The sequence below is a fragment of the Pipra filicauda genome, unplaced genomic scaffold, assembly GCF_003945595.2.
Source record: "Pipra filicauda isolate LSUMZ 115617 unplaced genomic scaffold, ASM394559v2 scaffold568_size315820_pilon, whole genome shotgun sequence".
NCBI classification, from domain to species: domain Eukaryota; kingdom Metazoa; phylum Chordata; class Aves; order Passeriformes; family Pipridae; genus Pipra; species Pipra filicauda.
The window spans coordinates 14,583-35,069 of record NW_024104718.1 but is presented as its reverse complement, the minus strand read 5'-3'; the positions used below and the strand labels follow the sequence as shown (position 1 = coordinate 35,069).

Genomic DNA, 20,487 nt, shown 5'->3' with positions numbered 1-20,487 from the left:
ACCATGGGAATCGAGAGTGAAAAATGCCATTTATTGGTGCTCTGACTGTCTACAGCAGAGTCACACCAAACCCCATTTTCAGGGGAAGCACCCCCAGCCTGCAGTGACCCCAGCTCTGTGCCCATGGTACTGCCAGCCCAGGGCCAGCCCCGGCCCAGTGGCACTCCCACTCCTTCCTCCAGGGATGTGCCACGGGGAAGGGCAGAGTGATGCCTGGGGCAGGAGGACTCTGTGCAGGTAGGGGCCAGGAGAGGGTTGAGCATGGATGGAGAAACACACTGCAGGCAGAGCTGCCACACGCACAGCCAGAGCTGGAGCCGGAGCCAGAGCCACTCCAGGCCTGTCTCAGGGTGCCCTGGCACCATCTTCTCCCCAGTGTGTCCCTGGGGCAGTGGGGGCTGTGGTGACGGTGTCTCCCCAGGGAGAGAGAGGGACAGCTGTTGCCAGCACTCTGCCTGTTTCAGCCTGTCCTCAGCCACAGGCACCCACTCGAAGGGCTCCCGAGGTGTGGCGGGGTCAGGCAGCGCACAGGCTGGGGACAGGGGTGGGACACGGCTTCTGCCTCACATCCGATTTGCTTTCCAGGACAGGTAGCAGTTCCAGACGATGGCAACGCACTGGACAACAGCCAGCCTGGGGACAGAGGGGAAAGGGTCCACAGCCGCTGGCTCAGGGGGGCAGGGGCTGGGGGCCAGAGCCACAACACTACCTGTGCTGCAGGGGCACGAAGTAGAAGTTTGCAATCTGCACGGGTGGCCAGATCTAGGCAGAGAAGGGGAGAGCAGTGAGGGGCCCTGCCAGCGCCTGTGCCCCATGACCACCCTTGCCTGGCACTTGGGGACAGGGACACAGACCCACCAGCACTCACACAGTAGTTGGTCATCAGGGCGTCTGTGTAGTCCTGCAAGAGAAAGGAGGTCTGAGCACGCAGAGGGCCCCATTCCCACTATGGGGCACAGAGTCTCCCCCAGCTGTGCCCACGGGGGTGGCAGGGACAGGGCAGCCACAACCGCCCTGTCCCCACTGTGCCACAGCCAGGGCACACGGGTAGGCAGCTCCTCTCCCCAGCGTGGGCTGTGAGCCCCTATTCAGCCCCGCAACCCCCAGGTCCCTCCCAGGCACCCTGGGGCAGGGACGGAGACGGGCACTGAGCCAGGGTATCCACCCTGGGAGCCCGAGGCGCTGTCCTTCTGTCCTCGAGCTGCAGCCGCGGCCGTGCCGCATCCCTGTCCCATGGCAGCAGGACGAGTCCCTCATCCAGCCTGGCCGTGACTCAGCCAGGAGCCCGGGCTCCTCCTGGTGCTGGCTGGCAGCCCAGGACGGGGCGAGCGGGCACAGGGTGATGGATGCTCTGCTGACGCTTCCTCTGCGTGGGGAAAGGCGGATGCGCCCCAAACCAGGGGTGAAGGTGCTGCCAGCACCGCTGCCCAGGTCCCAGCCCAGCCACCCCCTGCCACGGCAGCTGGGAGCTACAGCTTGCAGGAATCACCCACCACGGTGGGATGCTTTGGGGGAGCTGAAGCAAGATCCATGGCACCAGCTGGTCTGGATGCAGCAGGAGCGGATGGACAAGAGCTCGTGGGGTGCTGTCTGTACCCAGGACCTCTCCACATGTGCCTCTGGGGTGCCTTGGAGCACCCCATACCCTGGCTGTGGCTCATGCAGAGCTTTGAGAAAGCAGAGGTGACACAATCCTGCCCCGGGATCTGCTCCCTGCACCCCAGGGCAGGATGAGGGGCACGCACTGACAGCCCAGCAGGGCAGTGCCTGGGGGTGGCACCCCACCGAGGAACAAGCTCTGGGCGATGGCAGCAGAGCTCCAGCCCAGGGCAGCAGGTCTGGCTGGGCTGGGGCCCTTCACACACGGCCCTGGCAGTGGTGCACGAGGCTGGTGCTGCCACCCATGCCAGCCAGGCGACCACCCCAGCGAACCTCGTCCCGCGGCGGGTGGGCACCCGCTCCCCGGTGACTCACTCTGGACACGCTGACTCAGCGCTCGCACCGGTTTCCAGCAGTCACTGCCAATGGGAGCCATCTCCGTAATGGCTCTGGAGACCCAGCCAGGAGCAGGGTTGGACGCAGGGCCTCCAGCACGCAGGAGCCCATGGCATCTGTGCCCGGCACAGGTGGGACCCTGGTGCCACACCACAGGAATGGCCGTGGTGCCAGAACCCAGAAGACTGGCAGCACCGGGCACCTGCTGCCCACAGGGCCCTCGGACCCAGCGCCTGGGCGTGGGAACAGCCACGAACGGGAGCAGCCGCCAGGGCCAGCGCACCGGGAGGAGCTGCCAGGGCCCCCCCGGTTCCCCAGGGCCCCCCCATCCACCCCAGGGCAGCAGCACATACCTGCTGGATCTTGGACCAGTTATCCTGCACTGACAGCCCGTTCATGGCCCCCGTGATGGCCAGGAAGCAGCCAAGGAAACACGGGGCGAAGCCCCCCTGTGAGAGAGGAGCCGGGGCCAATGCCGAGGGGCTTGTGGTGCCTGGAGCTGGGCTGGCCACGGGCAGCCCCTGCGACCCTGCCCACCCCAACCCTCCACCACGGTGGGGCTTGGCTCAGCTCAGGCACAGGGGTTCATGGAATGGGATGGAAATTTGCCACAGGAATATGGTTGCACCCATCACCCCATCCTGCTGCTCCAGCCCGATGTGACACCCTCGCTCACGTCACACCAACCTGGTCCAGAACCATCTTCTTGACAGCCACGACTTTTGTGTTCCCCGGGATGAGCCGATCCAGGATCCTGTACCAGCTGCCCACAACGGGGCCCTGCAGGAGCCAGGAGGTGAGGAGCAGCACCCACCCTCACTAGCCAAGGGGGCTCCAGAGCTGGTTATATGGGCCCAAGACTATCAGGATGGGCTTGTCCTGTCTCTGACTGGGCTGTGCTGCCATGCTCCAGGGAACCAGCCCTGCCCATGGCTGCCAGAGGTGGCATCAGGATGTCCCAGCTCACACTGGGGGGGCAACATGACCCCACCCTGATGAAAGAGCCCCCGATCCCATCCCATCCTGCTGTGCTGGCACTCACCACGAAGCAGAAGCCAATGGCCATCATTTTCAGGGTGCGGGGGCCATGGTGCCCACGCAGCCCCCGCCGTTCCACCAGCTGCTGTGTGATCACATCCCCAGCTCCCATGAGGGCCCCTGCGACCAGCACAGCCCATTCAGGTGGGCAAGACCCCTGCATGCCCTGCCCATGGCTGGGCCCCCTGCCCCAGTGCTGCTGCTGCTCCCCTGCCCCGGGATGCCTGAGCCTGCTCTGGCCCCGCCAGCTCCATCCCAGCTGCAGCTCCTCACTGCCTGCACTGAGCCCTGCTGAGCACCTCGGGCCTCTCAGGACGCTGCAGTATCTCTGGCCAAAAGAGTGCCTGACTGCATCTCCTCCTGGTGCCCTGGGCATGGGGCTGACCTGTTGTGAAAGACTGATTAACACCCGTCACCCAGGGCCTGTGGTGCCTGGGGCTCTCAGGACAGTCCACCTGGCTGCTGCCTGTGCTCCCCACCATGGCCTCTCCTGAGCCTCTCCCAAATCTCTCCCTGTGCACTGGGCAGGCTCTGCTGACTGTGATTCCTCTCTGGAGAGTCATTCTCTGGCTCTGCCAGCAGCCAGGACACGCAGGATGTGCTCCCCACTGCCCGGGCTGCCCCAGCCCCTCGCTGTGGCCGGCTGCTGGCACGGCTTCCTGGCCCTGTTTCCAGATCAGTGTCCCCGGTGGGATGCTGCCTGGCTGGGCCTCTGGCAGCTCCTGCTCCATTCTACACCCCTGACCCCTTCGACGCAACTTGGCTGGCCCGGTGTTGCCCCCCAGCCCCAGCACTGCTCCCCCTGGCCCTGGCAGCTCCTGCTCACTCCCCCCGCTCCTCCTGGGACAGTTCCCAGGTAGGTCTTCAGCCCCACTGCTGCTCTGCTCTGAACTTGTAAGCCCTGAGCCCAGCAAGCCCTTGGCCTGGGGAGCACCAGCCTCAGCACTCCCCATCCCAGCAGCCCCTGTCACGGCCAGCTCAGGGCCAGCCCTATCCCAGGGGCTCCATGAGCGGCTCATGGGGGACCAGGGCCTGGCTCCCTCTCCCAACACCATGCCATGTGGCCCCCAGACAGGGCAAGCCCGGGCTCTACAGCCCCATGGAGGCCCCAAGCACCTCCTGCTGCCGCCTCACAGGCTCCATCCCCCTCCCTGGACCAGCCCCAGGGTTTGGGGCTCTGTCCCCCAGCCCAGAGCCCTCTGCTCCCACCCATGATGGCAGGGCAGCCCTGCCAGCCCACGGGCTGCAGCAGTGCAGGGGAGGGGGTGGCAGCAGGAGCAGGATTCCAGCACAGCACACCAGAGTGCTGGCTGCTCCCACAGGTAGCATTCCCAGGAGCTGGGTGCAGGGGCACGATGCTCATTGAGAACACGCAGCCGTGGCACTGCCGTTACTCATCCAGTGCCGAACGGTCCGGGCACGGTGCCCGGCGGTGACAAAGCTGTGCCGGGGGAACAGACCTGTCTCTGCCCGGGCCTGGGGTGCAGCTGGATCCAGTCTCTCACGATAACTTTGGCACCAGTGCTTGCCCAGGGGGAGATGGTTGCGTGGGGCTGGAGCCTGCAGCCAGGCCAAGCCCAGAGCCAGGGTGCCCAGCTGACCCCCAGGTCGTTGCTCCCACGACCAGAGGATTCTGAATTGGGCCTGAACCTAAGTAGGGCACCCCACAGCATCCCCACGGTGGGAGGGCGGGGCTGCTCTCCACAGGCAGGGAGGGACAGCAAGGTCACGGCTGTGGGCACGTGCTGCTGCCTGCTGTGCCCGGGCCCTGCCGGCAGCCTGGCCTGGGGCCCGGGATGCAGGAGGCAAAGCCCTGCCCGACCCCGTGGTCCTCAGACAGCAGCTCGGGCGGTGAGCACGGCTGGATGCAGCAACACAGCCAACTGCCAGCAGCTCCCTGGCCCGGCCCCAGCTGGCAGCACCAGGGGCTCCGGGAGCAGCAAGGGAAAGCAGGGCTGGAGGCCGGAATGTATCTGGCCCAGGGCACGGGAGCTGCATGGACCACGGCACAGCCAGAAGAGAGGGGCCAAGCCCAGCCGTGAATGGGGGTCTGAGAGCAGGAACACTCGGCCTCAGCAGTGCTGCCCCAGCCTGGAGGGAACAGCCGTGCCCCCTCAGCTGGGCCTGGGAACCTGCCACAGGCAGGGAGAGAGAGCCCAGCCTGAGGGCAGAGCCTCTTCTGGGCCGGGGGAACCACATCCAGCGTCAGCCCAGCACCCACAGAGCAGCCGTGTGCCCCTGGGGGCTGGTGGGGCCCGGAGGGACTGGGGGGCTGTGCTACGGCAGTGCCAGCTCTGATCCAAAACAGCAACAGGCAAAACAGGGCTGGAGCCAGCCCAGGGCCACACTGAGCCTGCACAGCAGCAGGCAGGGGCCAGGGGGGAATGGGCAGGGCTGGCCCTGGGCAGCCCTCCCAGCTCCACCCTGGCCTCTCGCCAGGCACCAGGGGATGTGCGGCCAGCAGTGCCCAGCAATAGACTCCATCACATCCCATAAAAATAACAGCGGGAGCAGCGAGGCGGCCTGGCAGGGCCCCAGCAGCTGGGCAGGGGGGCACCCGGGGGCAGCAGGGCCAAGGGCCAGTGGCTGCACTGCGAGGGGAGGCCCCAGCTCAGCAGGGCACCCCCTGAGGTTATGCTTTCCCAGCCTCCTGGGCTGGTGGCTTGGGAGCAGCAGGACCGGGGGAGCAGCAGGACGAGGGGAAGGCTGCGAGCAGGGGGCGCAGCAGGGAGCACACAGGGACACCCTGCTCCCAGCCAGAAGTGCCACACAGCCCCTGCATGGCCCCGAGCACACCCAGCACAGGCAGGATGGGCTCTCCCACCACCCAGCCACAGTCCCGGCCCCGGGTGGATTGGGGGGGACAAGAAGGGCAGTAGGCAGTGAGGGGTAGAGGTGCCTGGTGTTCAGGGCTACGAATCCCTGGGGCAGCAGAGCTGCCGGCCAGTGTCGGGGCAGATTTATGGCACTTCCCAGCCCTGCAAGCAGCAGCATCGTTAGGGAAATTCAGGGCAGGGCCCTGGGAGCCTCTGCCCAGGCAGCACCTCTGTGCCTTCGCCCGAGCGCTGGCACACACCCAGGGGGTGCTGAGACCCTGCAGGGGGGCTGCAGCCCACCGAACCCCCAGTGCCACAGCCCAGACCCCATCCCCTCCCGGGGGGGCAGGACCTCCAAGGCAGCCTCCCCCCGGGGCCCGGGGGTGAGCGGGGCGAGTCCTCGAGCCGCGGAAGACCCTTCTTAGGCCCCCGTTAACCCCCCTGGAGCCCGGCGGGGTCCCCGCTCTCCCTCCCGTGTGCCGGGGGTGGGCTGCGGGCCGGGGGGCTCCCGGCCGTGCCCGTCCCTTACCGGCGGTGAGCGCCTGTGCCGCCCCGGGCCGCCGCGCCAGCAGCCGCGCGCAGCCCCTCCCCAGCGCCGCCATGGCCCGCGCGTCGCGCGCGGTGACGGAGTCGCGGCGCGATGTCGTTCGCGACCGGGGGCGTTTATTGGTCAGTACCGGCCCAGCACCGTGGCCAGCAGCGCCATCCGGATGAACATCCCGTTCTCCGCCTGGCGGAAATAGGCGGCGCGCGGGTCCGAGTCCACCTCCACGCTGCGGAGGGACCGCGTCAGCGGGCACCGCCCCGGCACCCCCGATCCCACCGGGACCGCCGATCCCACCGGGACCCCCGATCCCACCGGGACCCCCGATCCCACCCACCCCCGATCCCACCGGGACCCCTGATCCCACCGGGACCCCCGATCCCACCGGCACCCCCGATCCCACCGGGACCCCTCACCCACCCCGGCACCCCCGATCCCACCGGGACCCCCGATCCCACCGGGACCCCTGATCCCACCGGGACCCCTCACCCACCCCGGCACTCCTGATCCCACCGGGACCTCCGAGCCACCCTGGGACCCATCACACCCCCGGGACCTGATCCATTGGGACCCTTGACCCCACCGGGACCCCTGACCCCCTCAGGATCCCTCACACCACCGGGATCCCGGATGCCCTCCCCCGAGACCCCTGATCCACCTTGATCCCTCACCTCACCGGGACCCCTGACCCACCACACACCACAGACCCTGTCTCCCTCCAAACCCACCAAGCAACAACAGTCCCCATCACCCTGAGACCCCCTACCCTGCCCAGCACACTGCAGCCCCCGTGCCCCTGACCCCACAGCAACAGCACAGACCCAGCTCCCCCAGAGCCCTCCACACCCCCATGCCCTGGGAACCCCCAATCCTGCCCAGTATATTACATAGCCCATTCCCCCAGACACTACCCCTGAGCCCCCCACCCACCCAGTACCCTGCAGCCCCCCTGCCCCTGCTCCCCCCCTCCACCTGATCTCGTTGACACGGGGCAGGGGGTGCATCACCACCATCCTCTCCTTGGCACGGGTCATGATGTGGGGCGTGAGGATGAACTGCCCAAAGCACTGAGAGGGGACACAGAGAACCCTCAGCTGGGGCAGGGGACCCCCCACAGCCCCCGAGGGCAGCAGGACCCGGGGTCCCCTCACTCACGGCCTCGTACTCCTCAGCCCGTTCGAAGCGTTCCTTCTGGATGCGGGTCATGTAGAGCACGTCCGTGTCCGGCAGCGCCTCCTCAATGCTCCCGAACTCCTCCTGGGGTGGCACTGTCAGCAGGGCTGGGGGGACAAGGCTGGGGGGGCATGTGGGGCCAGCCCCCCACCCCACTCCTCACCTGCTTGATGCCCCTGGAGGCCACAAAGCTGGTGATGTCGGGGGGCATGCGGAGGCCGGGGGGGGTCACGTAGCGCAGGTTGACGCGGTACAGGGTGAGCAGGCGGGCCAGGGAGTGCACCGTGCGCCCGTGCTTCAGGTCACCCACCATGGTGATCTGGGGAGAGCGGTCAGGTCAGCCCGGCCACGGCCCCCCAGGGCCCAGACAGGGCCCCTTGGCCCCCCAGCCCCCCCCCTCACCGTCATGCCGTTGACGGTGCCCAGCTCCTCGCGGATGGTGAAGATGTCCAGCAGTGCCTGTGTGGGGTGTTCCCCCACCCCGTCCCCGGCGTTGATCACCGGCTTGCGGCAGTGCCTGGCGGCCAGCTGGGAGCACGGGCAGGGCAGGCAGGGGTGAGGGCAGGCAGGGGTGAGGGCAGGCCCCACCAGCCCCATGGTGGCAGGACCCGAACCCTGCCCAGCTGGGGACCATGTCCCTGCCCTATAGTGCAGGTCACCATCCTCGCCATCAGGGCAGAGTCCCCAGCACCTCCGGGACAGGGCACGGCGGCCCCAGCCCCCCCAGCCCCTCTCACCTCGACGGCGCCAGGCTGGGGGTGCCGCAGCACCAGCACGTCGGCGTAGCAGCACATGGTCTGCACGGAGTCGGCCAGGGACTCGCCCTTCTGCACCGAGGAGGTGGCCTCGGAGAAGGACAGGACGGCGCCGCCCAGCCGGCTCATGGCCGCCGCGAAGGAGCTGCTGGTCCTTGTGCTTGCCTCGTAGAACATGGTCACCATCACCTTCCCCTGCAGGGGCCATGCTGTCACCTCGGGGAGCCCGGGGCACCCCTACCCGGGACAGGGCTCCCTCGGGGCGCCTGGGGGCCAGGTGCACGGCTCACCTTGAGGATGTCCACGTTCCGCTCCTTCTGCACCAGCATGCGCAGGCTGTGGGCCACATTGAACAGGTGGGACAGCTGTGGGGACAGGTGGCTCAGGGGGCGCAGGGGCACTAGGGCTTGGCCAGGGCGCAGGAGGCACCGCAGCCCCCATGGCCACCCGGTCCCCATGCCCACCCGCCCAGGCACCTGGTCCTTGGAGAACTGCTGGACAGAGAGGACGTGCTGCCCGACGAGGGGGTTCAGCAGTGGGGAGGTCTGGAAGTGGGGGGAGCGCTGGGGGGAGGCCTGGCGTGGCAGGGGGCCCAGTGGGTAGAAGTGGCTGTCCTGGATCGCCGCCGCATCTGGGGCACCAAGAACAGCCGGTGAGCCCACAGGGGTGCCCAGGGGAGCCCAACCACCTGCCGTAGGCCTGAGATCCCCACTGTGGGCCCCCAGATCCCCTCTGCACTCACCCAGCTCTGCCGCCTTCCTGCCGGCCTTCTCACGGGTGTCCTCAGCTGGGTGGGAGAAGGGAGCGGTGCCATTAGGGGGTGTGGGGAGCGGCAGCACCCTGGGCCCTGTTGTCCTCCCAGGGTGCTGCTGGCATGGCACAGCCAGCCCGGCCTGGCAGCACCAGGCAAACCACGTCAGGGCTCAATGCCAGGTGAAGGCCACCCAAGGACAGGCAGGCCAAGCCCCACATCATGCCGCGCCCCTCTCCCCACGCACCCCGCAATTCCCAATTGGCCGCCCCCCAATCACACTGGCAAGCGAGGGGTCCCCGAGGTGCTGTGTGCGCCAGGGCGGGAGCGGGGCAGGCGGCACAGCCGTGCCCTGTCCCGTGGTGCCCGGCACCGGGCGTGGGAAGGGGCCGGTGGCGGGCGGCGCGGGCAGCCCGGGGCCCGCACGGCACCTGGGGGAGGGGATGCACTCATGGGCTGCAGTTAGTGCCATTAGTGAGTCCCCCCCCCGACATTACCGGTGCCTCGGGCGCCCGGGCGGTGCGCGGCTCCCAGCCTCTGGAATGCTGAACGGGACACAAGGGCCGGCGTCAGCGGGGCCGCCCGTCCGCGGCCCCAGAACCGGCCCCGGGCAGCGCGCCCGCCGCCCCCCCGCCACGCCCGCCAGCCCCGCCGCCCCCCTACCTGGCAGCCCGGGGTCGGAGGCCCGGTGGATGCGGGGCGGGGGGTGGAAGCGCCCGTCGCCCGCGGGGCCGGGCCGGCGGGGGCTGGGGGCTCGTCCACGCAGAGTCTCACCAGCTGCCATGTGCCGGGGCCGCTCGGGGGTCTGCAACGAGAGACCCCGCTGGAGCCAGGATGGACAGGGACCCCTGCCCAGCCCCGTGCATCCCAGTACCTTCACAATGTCCTTGACAGGGGCCACGTGTGGCGGCACCACAGCTCCTGAGGGCCACTTCTTCACATCTTGCCCATAGCCAGGGGCCACCAGCACCTGCATTCATAGGGGTGATGGGGTTGGGGGTGATGGGGTCGGTGCTGGGGGACCCCTTCAGTGCTTGGGGACCCGGACAACACAAGGGAAAACAGACCCAGGGCCTTACCTGCCCATCGATGTAGGCAACCTCCCCACGCAGGACCACCCTCCGCACTGTCCCCTTCACCTTCATGCCCTCGAAGGGGGTCCAGCGGGCCTTGGAGAAGGCCATGCAGCCAGGGATGATCCACTCGTGCTCCAGGTCCACCTGCCAGGACAGTGGGTCAGAGGCAGTGGGGCCAGGACCAGACCTGGGGCAGGTGGGCAGGGACCCACCTCTACATAGGTGTCCTCCTGCGCCGGCAGCCCAAAGATCTTGCGTGGGTTCTCGTAGAGGCGCTGGACAATGTCCTCCACGCTGAGCCGCCCCTCGGAGACGGCCGTCAGCAGCAGGGGCAGCATCGTCTCCAGGCCAGGGTACCCAGGGGGCGGCTGCTGGCCCTGCTTCTCCTCCAGCGTGTGGGGGGCTGCAGGACAAGGCTGGTCACCAGGGGCTGTCCCCACCCCTTGTCCCCACCCCGCAGCCACCGTCCCCCAGGGCTCACCGTGGTCTGTGGCGAAGCAGTCGATGGTGTCCATGTTCTCCCAGAGCGCCTCCACATCCCGGCGGGTGCCCAGCGCCGGCCGCACGGCTGCCCGGCCCTCCCCGAGGCGCCCCAGGTCGTCCTGGCTCAGGAAGAGGTGGTGCGGGGCCACCTCGCACGTCACCGGGATCCCCCTCTGCTTGGCGGCCTTGATCAGGAGGATCTGGGGGAGCTGCACTTAGTGGGGGGAACACAAAGGGCCCCACACCCCGACCCTGGAGCCCACTGTCCCCACTCCCAGCTCACCTCCTCCCTGCGGGCCACGTGGCAGATGTGGACGGGGCGCTGGTACAGCTGGGCCACCATCAGCACGGCGGCCACCGTCTGCCGCTCCGCGTGCGCCACGACGGGCAGGTGCTGCGGCCACTGCTCCAGGTGCTGGGGGGAAATGGGGCTGGTGGGTGCCGGCACTGGGAGCGGCTCTGCCCCGTGCCAGCCCCTCCCTGCCCACCAACCTCCATCCACAGCGACACGTCGTCCATCCGCAGGCTGGAGAAGGTGTCGTTCAGGTACATCTTGAGCCCGGCAGCCGCCCCAGCCAGGGGGCCCAGAGCTCCAGCATTCTCCGAGGAAGCCCCCAGGAAGAGGGCGAAGTCGCAGCGGGCCCCAGCCTCGGCCAGCTGTGGGGTGTGAAGCGGTGGGTACTGTGGCAGGGCCAGTCCCACCCGAGGCAAGCAAGCCCACTGCAGGCAGCAAGCCCGCCATGGCTGGCGTGGCAGTGACCAGGGAGGGGACGTGAGCATCAGGCTGGCAGTGGCCCCTCACCTTCTGTGCCAGGGCGAAGGAGGCGGCGTCAGTGATGGCAGGGCTGGTGTTGGGCATGGCACACACCATGGTGATGCCCCCGGCCAGGGCGGCTGCCGTGCCCGACGCAAAGTCCTCCTTGTGGGTGCCGCCCGGCTCGCGGAGGTGGACGTGCACATCGATGAGGCCTGGGGAGTGTCAGCCTCAGCACCGGCAGCCCCCGGCCCCAGGGGACATGGCAGCACAGCAGGGAAACATCTCCTCTCCCTGCAGTGCTCACAGATGGGCCCAGCCTGGCTACCAGTGCTGCTCCAGCTCCAAGCGGCCACCTGGGAAGCCCCTGCCCCCCCGTGGCCCCTGTCCCACTCACCTGGCAGACGGATGAGTTTCTTGGACGTCATGCAGTCCACGTGAATCTTCAGTGGGGGGGCTGCCCCGATCTGGCCCAGTGCCTGCAGAGACAGCAGCTGTGAGGCAGGACCCCAGGCCAGGGTAACAACGGCTGCCCGAGTTGCACCCCAAAAGCAACCCCTGCACGGCGATGACTGCACACAGTGCCCGCCCCACAGCACCCACAACAGGACTTCCACAACCTCCCTTTGCTCCCTTCCCCTGCACGCACTCCCTGGGCCCCCGCGCGTCCCAGCCCACCTCCACGAAGAGCTTTGTGCACTTGATGTCGATGATGAGGGGCACGGAGTAGTCGACAGCCAGACGCCGGGTGCGGTACCCCTTGGTGACGAAAGAGGAGAGCCGGCGGCCCCCCGAGTTGCGCATCGACAGGTTGATGACCATCTCAAAGTGGTTCTCGGCCAGGTAGTCCAGGATGCTGCGCTGGGTCTCCCGGGCACCGGCCTCGCTGCCATCAGCCTCCTCGAAGTGCCAGTCCACGGCCTTCACCTGCAGGCAGTGACCCCGTCAGGGCCCCCCACTTCTGCCGGGGGTGCCCCTGGCCCCACCAGCCCCCAGCCCCGACCTTGATGCCGTGCTCGGTGTAGAAGTCAGCGGTGCCAAGGCTGGCATACAGGTTGTAGCCGAGGGTCTCCAGTCTCCGCACCGTGGGCAGCAGCTCGCTCTTGTACTGCAACGAGATGGGGGCCTGTCAGAGGGCAGGGGGGAAACCCTGAGCCCCCACAGCATGGACCCCCACATACCTTGTAGCTGCCGATGGTCAGCAGGATGTTTTTCTTGGGGATCTTGAAGCCGGTGCTGAGCATGGCCTTCAGGTATGCCTCACAGCGGTTCTCCCCGAAGCAGGCCACCTCGCCCGTGCTCGTCATCTCCACTCCCAGCACCACGTCAGCGCCCGCCAGGCGTGAGAAGGAGAACTGGGGCACCTGGGGGCAGTGGGGGGCTCAGGGGCTGCCCAGCCCCATACCCCAGCCTTGCCCCCACGGCCCCTGCTCACCTTGACGCCTACAATGCCCATGCCTGTCATCAGCCCCACAGGCTCCACGTCCTCACCCATAATCACCTGGCTGGCCAGAGCCACCAGGTCCACCCCCAGGGTCTTGGACACGAAGGGGAAGGAGCGGGAGACGCGGACGTTGCACTCGATCACCTTCAGCTGGTCGTCCTGGGGGAGAGGGGATGGAATGAGGCACAGCTGGGGACACGGGGTGTTCTCCCACCGGCACTCTGTGCCCCAGCATGGCCCCCAGCCCCTGTACCTTGGCAATGAGCTGCAGGTTGAAGGGCCCTGTGACCTGCAGCTCCTGCCCGATGGCGTGGACAATGGCCTTGATGCGCTCCAGGGTCGTGTGGGTGATGTCCTGGGGGGGTGTCACCAGCGTGGCATCGCCTGAGTGCACCCCAGCATTCTCCACGTGCTCCGAGATGGCGATGGCCACCACAACGCCATCACAGGCCACCGCATCCACGTCGATCTCCTGCAAGGGGGAACACGGTCACAGCCTGTCACTGGGGGACAGGGCTCTCAGGGTGCCCTGGGGCTGGAGCAGCCCCCTGGCTGGACCTTGGCCTCCTGGATGAACTTGGAGATGACAACAGGCTGCTCCTTGGACACGGCCACAGCGTTGCTCAGGAACTTCTCCAGGTCGCTGTCCGAGTAGGCCACGTTCATGGCGGCGCCGCTCAGCACGTAGGAAGGGCGCACGACGCAGGGGTACCCCACCTTGCAGCAGAAGTACTTGGCCGACTGTGGGAGACGGAACCTCAGGAGGTGCTCTGAGGGCCACCCTGAGCCACCTCACCCCTGTCACCAGGCCCCACCTCCATGTCAGAGAGCTCCTTCCAGAGGGGCTGGCTGATGCCAATGGTGTCAAGTAGGCGGGAGAACTTGAAGCGGTTCTCGGCCGAGTCGATGGCCTCCGGGGACGTGCCCAGGATGCGGCACTGCTGCCGGTGCAGGGCCATGGCGATGTTGTTGGGCAGCTGCCCACCCATCGACAGGATCACGCCCTCGGGGTTCTCCAGCTCGTAGATGTCCATCACCACCTGCGGCACCGCGCGGGACAGGGGGATGGTTCAGACGGGGCCATAGCAGCCCTCACCCAGTCCCACGGCGGGCAGAACCCCCGCCCCACAGCAGGCAGGGCTCCAGCCCCCATACCTCAAAGGAGATCTCATCGAAGTAGAGGCGGTCGCACATGTCGTAGTCGGTGCTCACTGTCTCGGGGTTGTAGTTCACCATGATTGTCTTGAAGCCCATCTACTGGGGGTGGGACAAGGTGAGGCCAGGGCCCCCCGCCCCTCTCTGGCCACATCCTGTGACCAAGGACACCCACCCCCCGTCCCAGAGGGTGCTGGGGCCCGTCCGACCTTGCGGAGCTCCTGGATGCAGCCGACGGCACACCAGTCAAACTCGACGCTGCTGCCGATGCGGTACACGCCAGAGCCGATGACCATGACGTGGGGCTCGTGGAAGGCCAGGTCGTGCTCGGAGCCGTTGTAGGTCAGGTACAGGTAGTTGGTTTGGGCCGGCCACTCTGCTGCCACCGTGTCGATCTGCTTCACCATCGGCAGGATCTTCAGGTCGCGCCGCATCTTCCGCACAGCCAGCTCGGTGCTGAATGGGGCTGGGTGAGCTCCAGGACTGGGGTGAGGGGCAGGGCGGGGCCATCCTCCTCCCCAGCTCACCTGAGCACGGCCAGGGCCACCTGCTTGTCGGAGAAGCCGAGCTGCTTGGCGCGCTGGAGCACGGCGGGGGGCATGGTGCCCTGCTCGCCGCGGTACGACTCCAGCAGCACCGCGTGGTCCGTGATGTTCTTCATCTTGTGCAGGAACCACCGGTCGATCTTGGTCAGCTCGTACAGCCGCTCGATGGAGTACCCGGCCCGCAGCGCCGCCGCCAGCACAAAGATCCGCTTGTCCGTCGGCGTCTCCAGCTCCTGCCAGGCCGGAGGGGTGAGCAGGGCTGGGGAAGGTAGGTGGCCACCTCTCCCCCAGGACTGTACCAGCAGCACACACCCCCCAGACCCCAGTGCTCACCACGTCCGAGGCCGGCTTCACCATGTGGTCAAAGCCCACGCAGTTCTCATCCACCATCCTCAGCGCCTTCTGGAACGCCTCCTCGAAGTTCCTCCCGATGGCCATGACCTCCCCTGCAGAGGGAGAGGTGAGCAGCCGGACCCCACGCCCACCCCCTGCCCGCGGGCGCTGCCGCCCCCCGCGCTCACCCACGCTCTTCATGGAGCTGCCGATCTTGGTGCTGACACGCAGGAACTTGCTGAGGTCCCAGCGCGGGATCTTCACCACGCAGTAGTCCAGGCTGGGCTCGAAGTTGGCTGTGGTGGAGTTGGTGACGGAGTTCCTGGGGAGGGGACGGGGGTCAGCGGCCGGGGCTGTCCCACTGTGGCAGCGCCTCGTCCTGTGTTGTGGCAGCACCTTACCTGAGGACGGGTAGGGGGATGCCCAGGGCCAGCTTGGCGGCCACGTAGGCCAGCGGGTAGCCGGTGGCCTTGCTGGCCAGGGCTGAGCTGCGGGAGAGCCGGGCGTTCACCTCGATGATGTAGTACTGTGGGCAGCGGACAGGCAGGGTCAGCGGGGGCCGTGGGACACGGCTGAGCCGGCGACACGGCCGGACCCGCTGGATCCCAGAGATGCCAAAGCACAGGGAGGCACAGACTCATGGGGCAGAACCCAGAGCACCCCAGGGTAGGGCTGGACAGGGGTTGGGAGTAGGATCCAGGACCTTCAGGGAGCTGCTTGTACCTGCTCCGACTCGGGGTTGAGGGCGAACTGGATGTTGCACTCGCCCACGATGCCCAGGTGCTGCACCACCTTGATGGCCGTGCGCCGCAACATGAAGTACTCGGTGTCATTGAGAGTCTGGCTGGGCGCCACCACGATGGACTCGCCCGTGTGGATCCCCAGCGGGTCCAGGTTCTCCATGTTACACACCTGGCAGTGGGGGGTCACTGTGAGCTGGGGGTTCCCCAGCACCCCACGTGCTGCCCATGGCAGGTCCCTCCCAACTCCCACCACGTCCTCCCCTGCCCAGCCTGGGCTGGAACACAAGCCCCCGGGACACCCATTGTGTTCAGCCCACCCAGAGCAGGGGGGTGCAGGGCTCTGGCTCACGAGGTGCAGCTCCCAGTGGCACACAGGAGCTGTGCCGGCACCACGGGAGGCACAGGGGAGCTCTCCCTGGGGACAAGGTCCAGCAGGAGCCCCCACCCCCAGCACCTGCCTCATGTCCATCCCCCCTCAGTGGCCCGGAGGTCTCCCCCCATCCCATACCGTGACACAGTTGTTGTAGGCGTCCCGCACCACCTCGTACTCAATCTCCTTCCAGCCCTTGAGGGACTTGTCCACCAGCACCTGGGAGGTGTGGGTGAAGGCCTGGCTCACCAGGGCCACCAGCTCCTCCCGGCTGTTGGCGAAGCCAGAGCCCAGCCCCCCAAGGGCGTAGGCAGAGCGCACCAGCACCGGGTACCCCAAACGCTCGGCCGCTGCCTGTGCCTGCAGGGAACAGAGGGGTGATGGTGGGAACGGGAAGAACAGGCCCCTGCCCTGTCCCGCAGCCCCACAACCCACCCCGAACCTGCTCCAGGGAGGTAGCAGCCTCGCTGGGTGCCACGTGCTCCCCGATCTCTTCCATCTTCTCCGCGAAGACCTTGCGATCCTCCGTCATCTCGATGGAGGCGACGGGGGTGCCCAGCACCCGCACGTGGTACTGCTCCAGCACGCCCGCCTTGGTCAGCTCCACCCCACAGTTCAGGGCCGTCTGCCCCCCGAAGGTCAGCAGCACCCCGTCGGGGCGCTCATTCCGGATCACCTGGGGGGCACAGGGCGGTGAGACAGAAACCATGGCGGGTCTTGTGTCCTCCTCCAGCTGCTACCACGCCTGTGCTGCCCACCAAGTCCCTTACACTCCCACCCAGCCCTCCATACACCAGTCCTTCAGCCATCCCCCAGCCCAGCCATCCCTGCACCCCCAAACTGCCCAGGGTGCTCACCTGTGTGACGTACTCAGGGGTGATGGGCAGGAAGTACACCTTGTCTGCCAGCCCCTTAGAGGTCTGCACCGTGGCGATGTTGGGGTTGATCAGCACCGTCTGGATGTTCTCCTCCCTCAGCGCTTTGATGGCCTCATGGGGAACAGAGGGGTCACGGCTGGTGTCCCTGGGCCCCTGCCACCCCAGTGACCCCCATCGCTCCCTGTGCCCTGCTGTGGGTGCTCACCTGTGACCCTGAGTAGTCGAACTCGCCTGCCTGCCCGATGGAGAGGCCGCCGGAGCCCAGGATCAGCACCTTGCGGGGCTGGGCCACGTCTGGGCCTCCTGCCGGCACCTTGGTGTAGGTCAGCCAGTCCCGCAGGCGCTCCCGCACTGGAGGGACACGGCACGCTGGGGATGGGGCTACGGGGACCCCGGGCACAGCCCTGGCCCGCAGCCTCTGCCCCACGGCCATGCCATGGCCCTGGCCGCCCCTCACGCTCACACCCACCCGTCCGGGCTCCGCCGTCCCCATTCTGCAGGTCTCGCGCCGCCTCCACGAAGACATCAAAAAGCCCCTCCAGGTCCGTGGGTCCGGCACAGTGCTCGGGGTGAAACTGGACGCTGCGGAGGGGGGTCAGGCAGGGCACAGCCCTGGGCCCCCCTGCAACCCCAGTCATGGCCCCACAACCCCCGGCCCCCGCTGCGGCCCCGCGCCCACCTGAAGAAGGGCTTGTGCTGGTGGACGAGGCCCTCGTTGGAGCCGTCGTTGGCGTTGGTGAAGAGCGGGGCCCAGCCGGGCGGGAGGCTGCCCGCCTCCACCGCGAAGCCGTGGTTCTGCGCCGTGATGAAGCAGCGCTGTGTGTCCTCGTGCAGGCACGGCTGGTTGTGCCCACGATTCCCATACCTGGGCAGTGGGACGGGTGTCATGTGGCCCCGGCAGCCGGGACCCCACGGTGACCCCGGCCCCAGCCCCCCACTCACTTCATCTTGTAGGTGCGGGCACCGAGGGCCAGGGCGAGCAGCTGGTGCCCCAGGCAGATCCCAAAAACCGGCTTGGGCTGGGGTGCATCCAGCACCCGGCGCAGGCTGGACACCGTCTCCTGGCAGAGCTGCGGGTCCCCAGGGCCATTGCTGATGAACAGCCCGTCAAAGTCTGTGCCAAGAGAGCAGTGGGGTCAGAGTGGGGCCCCCCAGCCCCTCAAAGGCACAGTAGGGCCCACCAAGGTCCCCACTGGGTCACAGCAGCCCAGCAGTGAAGCACCCTGAGCCCCCAACACCTCAGCAGGGTCACACCAAGATGCTCTGACCCCGCAACACCCGTCGCAGTGGCAGCAACGGCCCCCCCGGTCCACCATGACTTCCCTTGCAGTCACATTAGGGCCCCTCAGTACCACAGTCCAGAGCCCCTCAAGCCAATCACAGCAAGGCACCCCAGGCCCACGGCCCCCCTCCTGCAGTGTCACACTGAGGGCCCTGAACCCAGAAGCCCCCAGGAAGGACGACACCGAGACCCCTCAGCCCATGGCACGGATCAGGACACAGGTACCTGCTGCCCCCAGCACCAACCAAGCAGACAGCCCTAGCTCCAGACTCCACCGAGGGGTGGGGCCCCAGGACATCCCTGGCCAGTGTCATCTCACCTGCAGTGTCCAGCGGGTGGTCCCAGGGCACCACGGTGACGGCCGCCCCCAGCTTGCACAGGCACCGCACCTGGTTGTTCTTGAGGCCGCAGTCGAGGGCCGTGATGCGCAACGACCCGCCGGGGTTGAACACGAGTGGCCCCTGCAGGGGGTGGGGGTGGATTGCCCGGTCCCCCCGCGGGGACCAGCCCCCCCAGGAGGGGCTCTGCAGCCCCCACCACTGCCCCCTAGCCCCGCCCAGCCCTCCCCCCCTCGCACCTTCAGCGACACCTCCTGCACCAGGTGCCGCTTGTTGGGGTCCTCAAAGGAAAGGCTCTCCTCGGGGGTCCCGTCCGGCACCAGCTTCCCCAGCAGCGTCCCCTTCTCGCGGATCTTCTTCGTCAGCGCCCGGGTATCCACCCCTGCGGGTGGGCTGTGAGACACAACCCCACGGCCCTGGCCCACCCCAGCGGGACCCCGCGCCCCAGCGGGACCCCGCACCCCAGCAGCATCGTCATCCCCAAATCCCAACACTGGGTTGACCTCCATGGGGGCAAATCCCAACACAGAGACGGGACCAGCTCAGAACTCACAGATCCCCAACCCCCAGCCCGCCCTGCAGTCTCCCTGGTCCCACCTTCCAGCCCGGGGATGTTGTGCTCCTTCAGCCACTGGTCCAGGGAGCGGGACGCACTCCAGTGGCTGGGGGTCTCCGAGCACTCGCCCACCACCAGTGCAGCCACGTGGATCTTGCTGGACTCGAACCACTGGGGGAGCAGGGGGGGAGCAGGGCTAGGGGGGTGGTCACCAGCCCAGAAGTCCCAGGAGACACAGATCCCTGGCCCACAGTATGGGACCAGCCCCCCCCAGTGCTGGGCTGCCACTGCCCCCACCTTGTCCCACACCCATCCTGGCGGGGCTGAGCCTTGGTCCGGGGGAGGGCTGCTGACAGAGAGACCCCCATGTGTGGGGAGGTCAGAATAGCACGGCCACAGCGGGCCTGGACTCTGCCCTGGGACGAGCAGCCTGGAGGCTTGAGGGGGTGGGAGGGGGCTGGGGCCTTGAGCGGGCCCAGCACTGCCTTGCCCTGGGGGGCTGGGACCCCCACTCTGCAATGGAGCCCTGGCAAGGACACATACACAGCCCCACTCCCCAGGTGCTGCAAGGGCACCCCAGTCCCAGGTCTCCCCCTGCCCAGACCCAGTCCTTGGCATGTCAGAGCGCCCTGGACTCTGCCGTGGCTCTGGCCTGGCAGGATCAGAGTCAAGCCTCCACCTACCACGACATGCCACTCGCTGCCCTGCCCTAGCACCCTGTGCCATCCCGTCATGGCACTCTGTGCTGTCCTGCCCCGGCATTCTGTGCTGTCCTGCCCTGGCACCTCGTGCTGTCCATCCTGCCCTGGCACCCAGCACTATCCCGTTCAGCCACCACGACGGGACACGCTGCCCCCGGCCCCCCTCGCTCACCCTGCTGAGGCCGAAGGCGTCGGGCTCGTCCCGGGGCACCCCGTAGTTGCCGACCAGCGGGTAGGTGAGCACCAAGATCTGCGCCTTGTAGGAGGGGTCGGTGAGTGCCTCGGGGTACCCCACCATGCCGGTCTGGAACACTGCGCGGGGATCGGGGTGGGAGTGATGGGATGTCCCGCCGCGGGGCACTGAGCCGGGCCGATCCCGGGGACCCCGAGTGGGGGGAGTCTCCGGGCCGGGCCGGACCGGACCCGCCGTTCCCTCCCCTCCCCGCCGCCGGTCTCGGGCCGCCCCCCGACATCCCGACATCCCGACATCCCGACATCCCGACATCCCGGCCCCGCCCGGCCCGGCCCGGCCGCACTCACCGACTTCCCCGGCGACGGCGGCCCCGGCGGCCCCGAAGGGGCGGCCGCGCAGCACCGACCCGTCCTGCAGCAGCAGCCGGGCCATGGCGGCGCCACGTGCGCTCCGGCGGCCCCGCGGCGGCGGCCGAGCGGCGGAGCGGGGGCGGCGGGAGGATCCGGGGCGGGGCCGCGCCGGGACCGCCCCGGGGCGGGGCGGCGGCACCTGGAGCACCGACCG

General features: G+C 68.1%; 2 protein-coding genes across 6 annotated transcripts; both read right to left on the bottom strand.

Moving 5' to 3' along the window:
- Positions 1-10: 10 nt before the first annotated feature.
- On the bottom strand, positions 11-6,372 carry MPV17 (mitochondrial inner membrane protein MPV17). Of its 5 annotated transcripts, none has more exons than XM_039387471.1 (6): positions 3,038-6,372; positions 2,683-2,775; positions 2,349-2,444; positions 859-901; positions 710-762; positions 11-633 (listed from the first exon to the last, which is right to left on the bottom strand). In XM_039387471.1, the coding sequence occupies exons 1-6, from the start codon at positions 3,407-3,409 to the stop codon at positions 517-519; spliced, it is 774 nt and encodes a 257-aa protein (XP_039243405.1). In that variant the 5' UTR covers positions 3,410-6,372; the 3' UTR covers positions 11-516. The 5 variants fall into 5 exon arrangements, with proteins under 5 accessions (XP_039243405.1, XP_039243403.1, XP_039243404.1 ...); XM_027739918.2 differs by having other exon boundaries at positions 481-633; positions 869-901; positions 3,038-6,371; XM_039387469.1 differs by having other exon boundaries at positions 11-762.
- A 118-nt stretch (positions 6,373-6,490) lies between these two features.
- Positions 6,491-20,355, bottom strand: LOC113997779 (CAD protein). Its single transcript, XM_027739916.2, has 44 exons — positions 20,271-20,355; positions 19,903-20,042; positions 19,071-19,200; positions 18,713-18,855; positions 18,455-18,596; positions 17,796-17,967; positions 17,533-17,718; positions 17,323-17,435; positions 17,059-17,204; positions 16,833-16,964; positions 16,418-16,651; positions 16,114-16,335; positions 15,586-15,774; positions 15,264-15,388; positions 15,051-15,184; positions 14,863-14,975; positions 14,512-14,762; positions 14,194-14,440; positions 13,985-14,083; positions 13,645-13,869; positions 13,388-13,570; positions 13,083-13,301; positions 12,821-12,988; positions 12,567-12,749; positions 12,389-12,493; positions 12,064-12,312; positions 11,783-11,864; positions 11,434-11,600; positions 11,124-11,288; positions 10,915-11,046; positions 10,630-10,831; positions 10,361-10,551; positions 10,152-10,292; positions 9,947-10,042; positions 9,736-9,877; positions 9,064-9,108; positions 8,798-8,952; positions 8,612-8,686; positions 8,304-8,516; positions 7,969-8,094; positions 7,730-7,885; positions 7,549-7,650; positions 7,366-7,460; positions 6,491-6,622 (listed from the first exon to the last, which is right to left on the bottom strand). The coding sequence occupies exons 1-44, from the start codon at positions 20,353-20,355 to the stop codon at positions 6,520-6,522; spliced, it is 6,723 nt and encodes a 2,240-aa protein (XP_027595717.2). The 3' UTR covers positions 6,491-6,519.
- Positions 20,356-20,487: the final 132 nt, after the last annotated feature.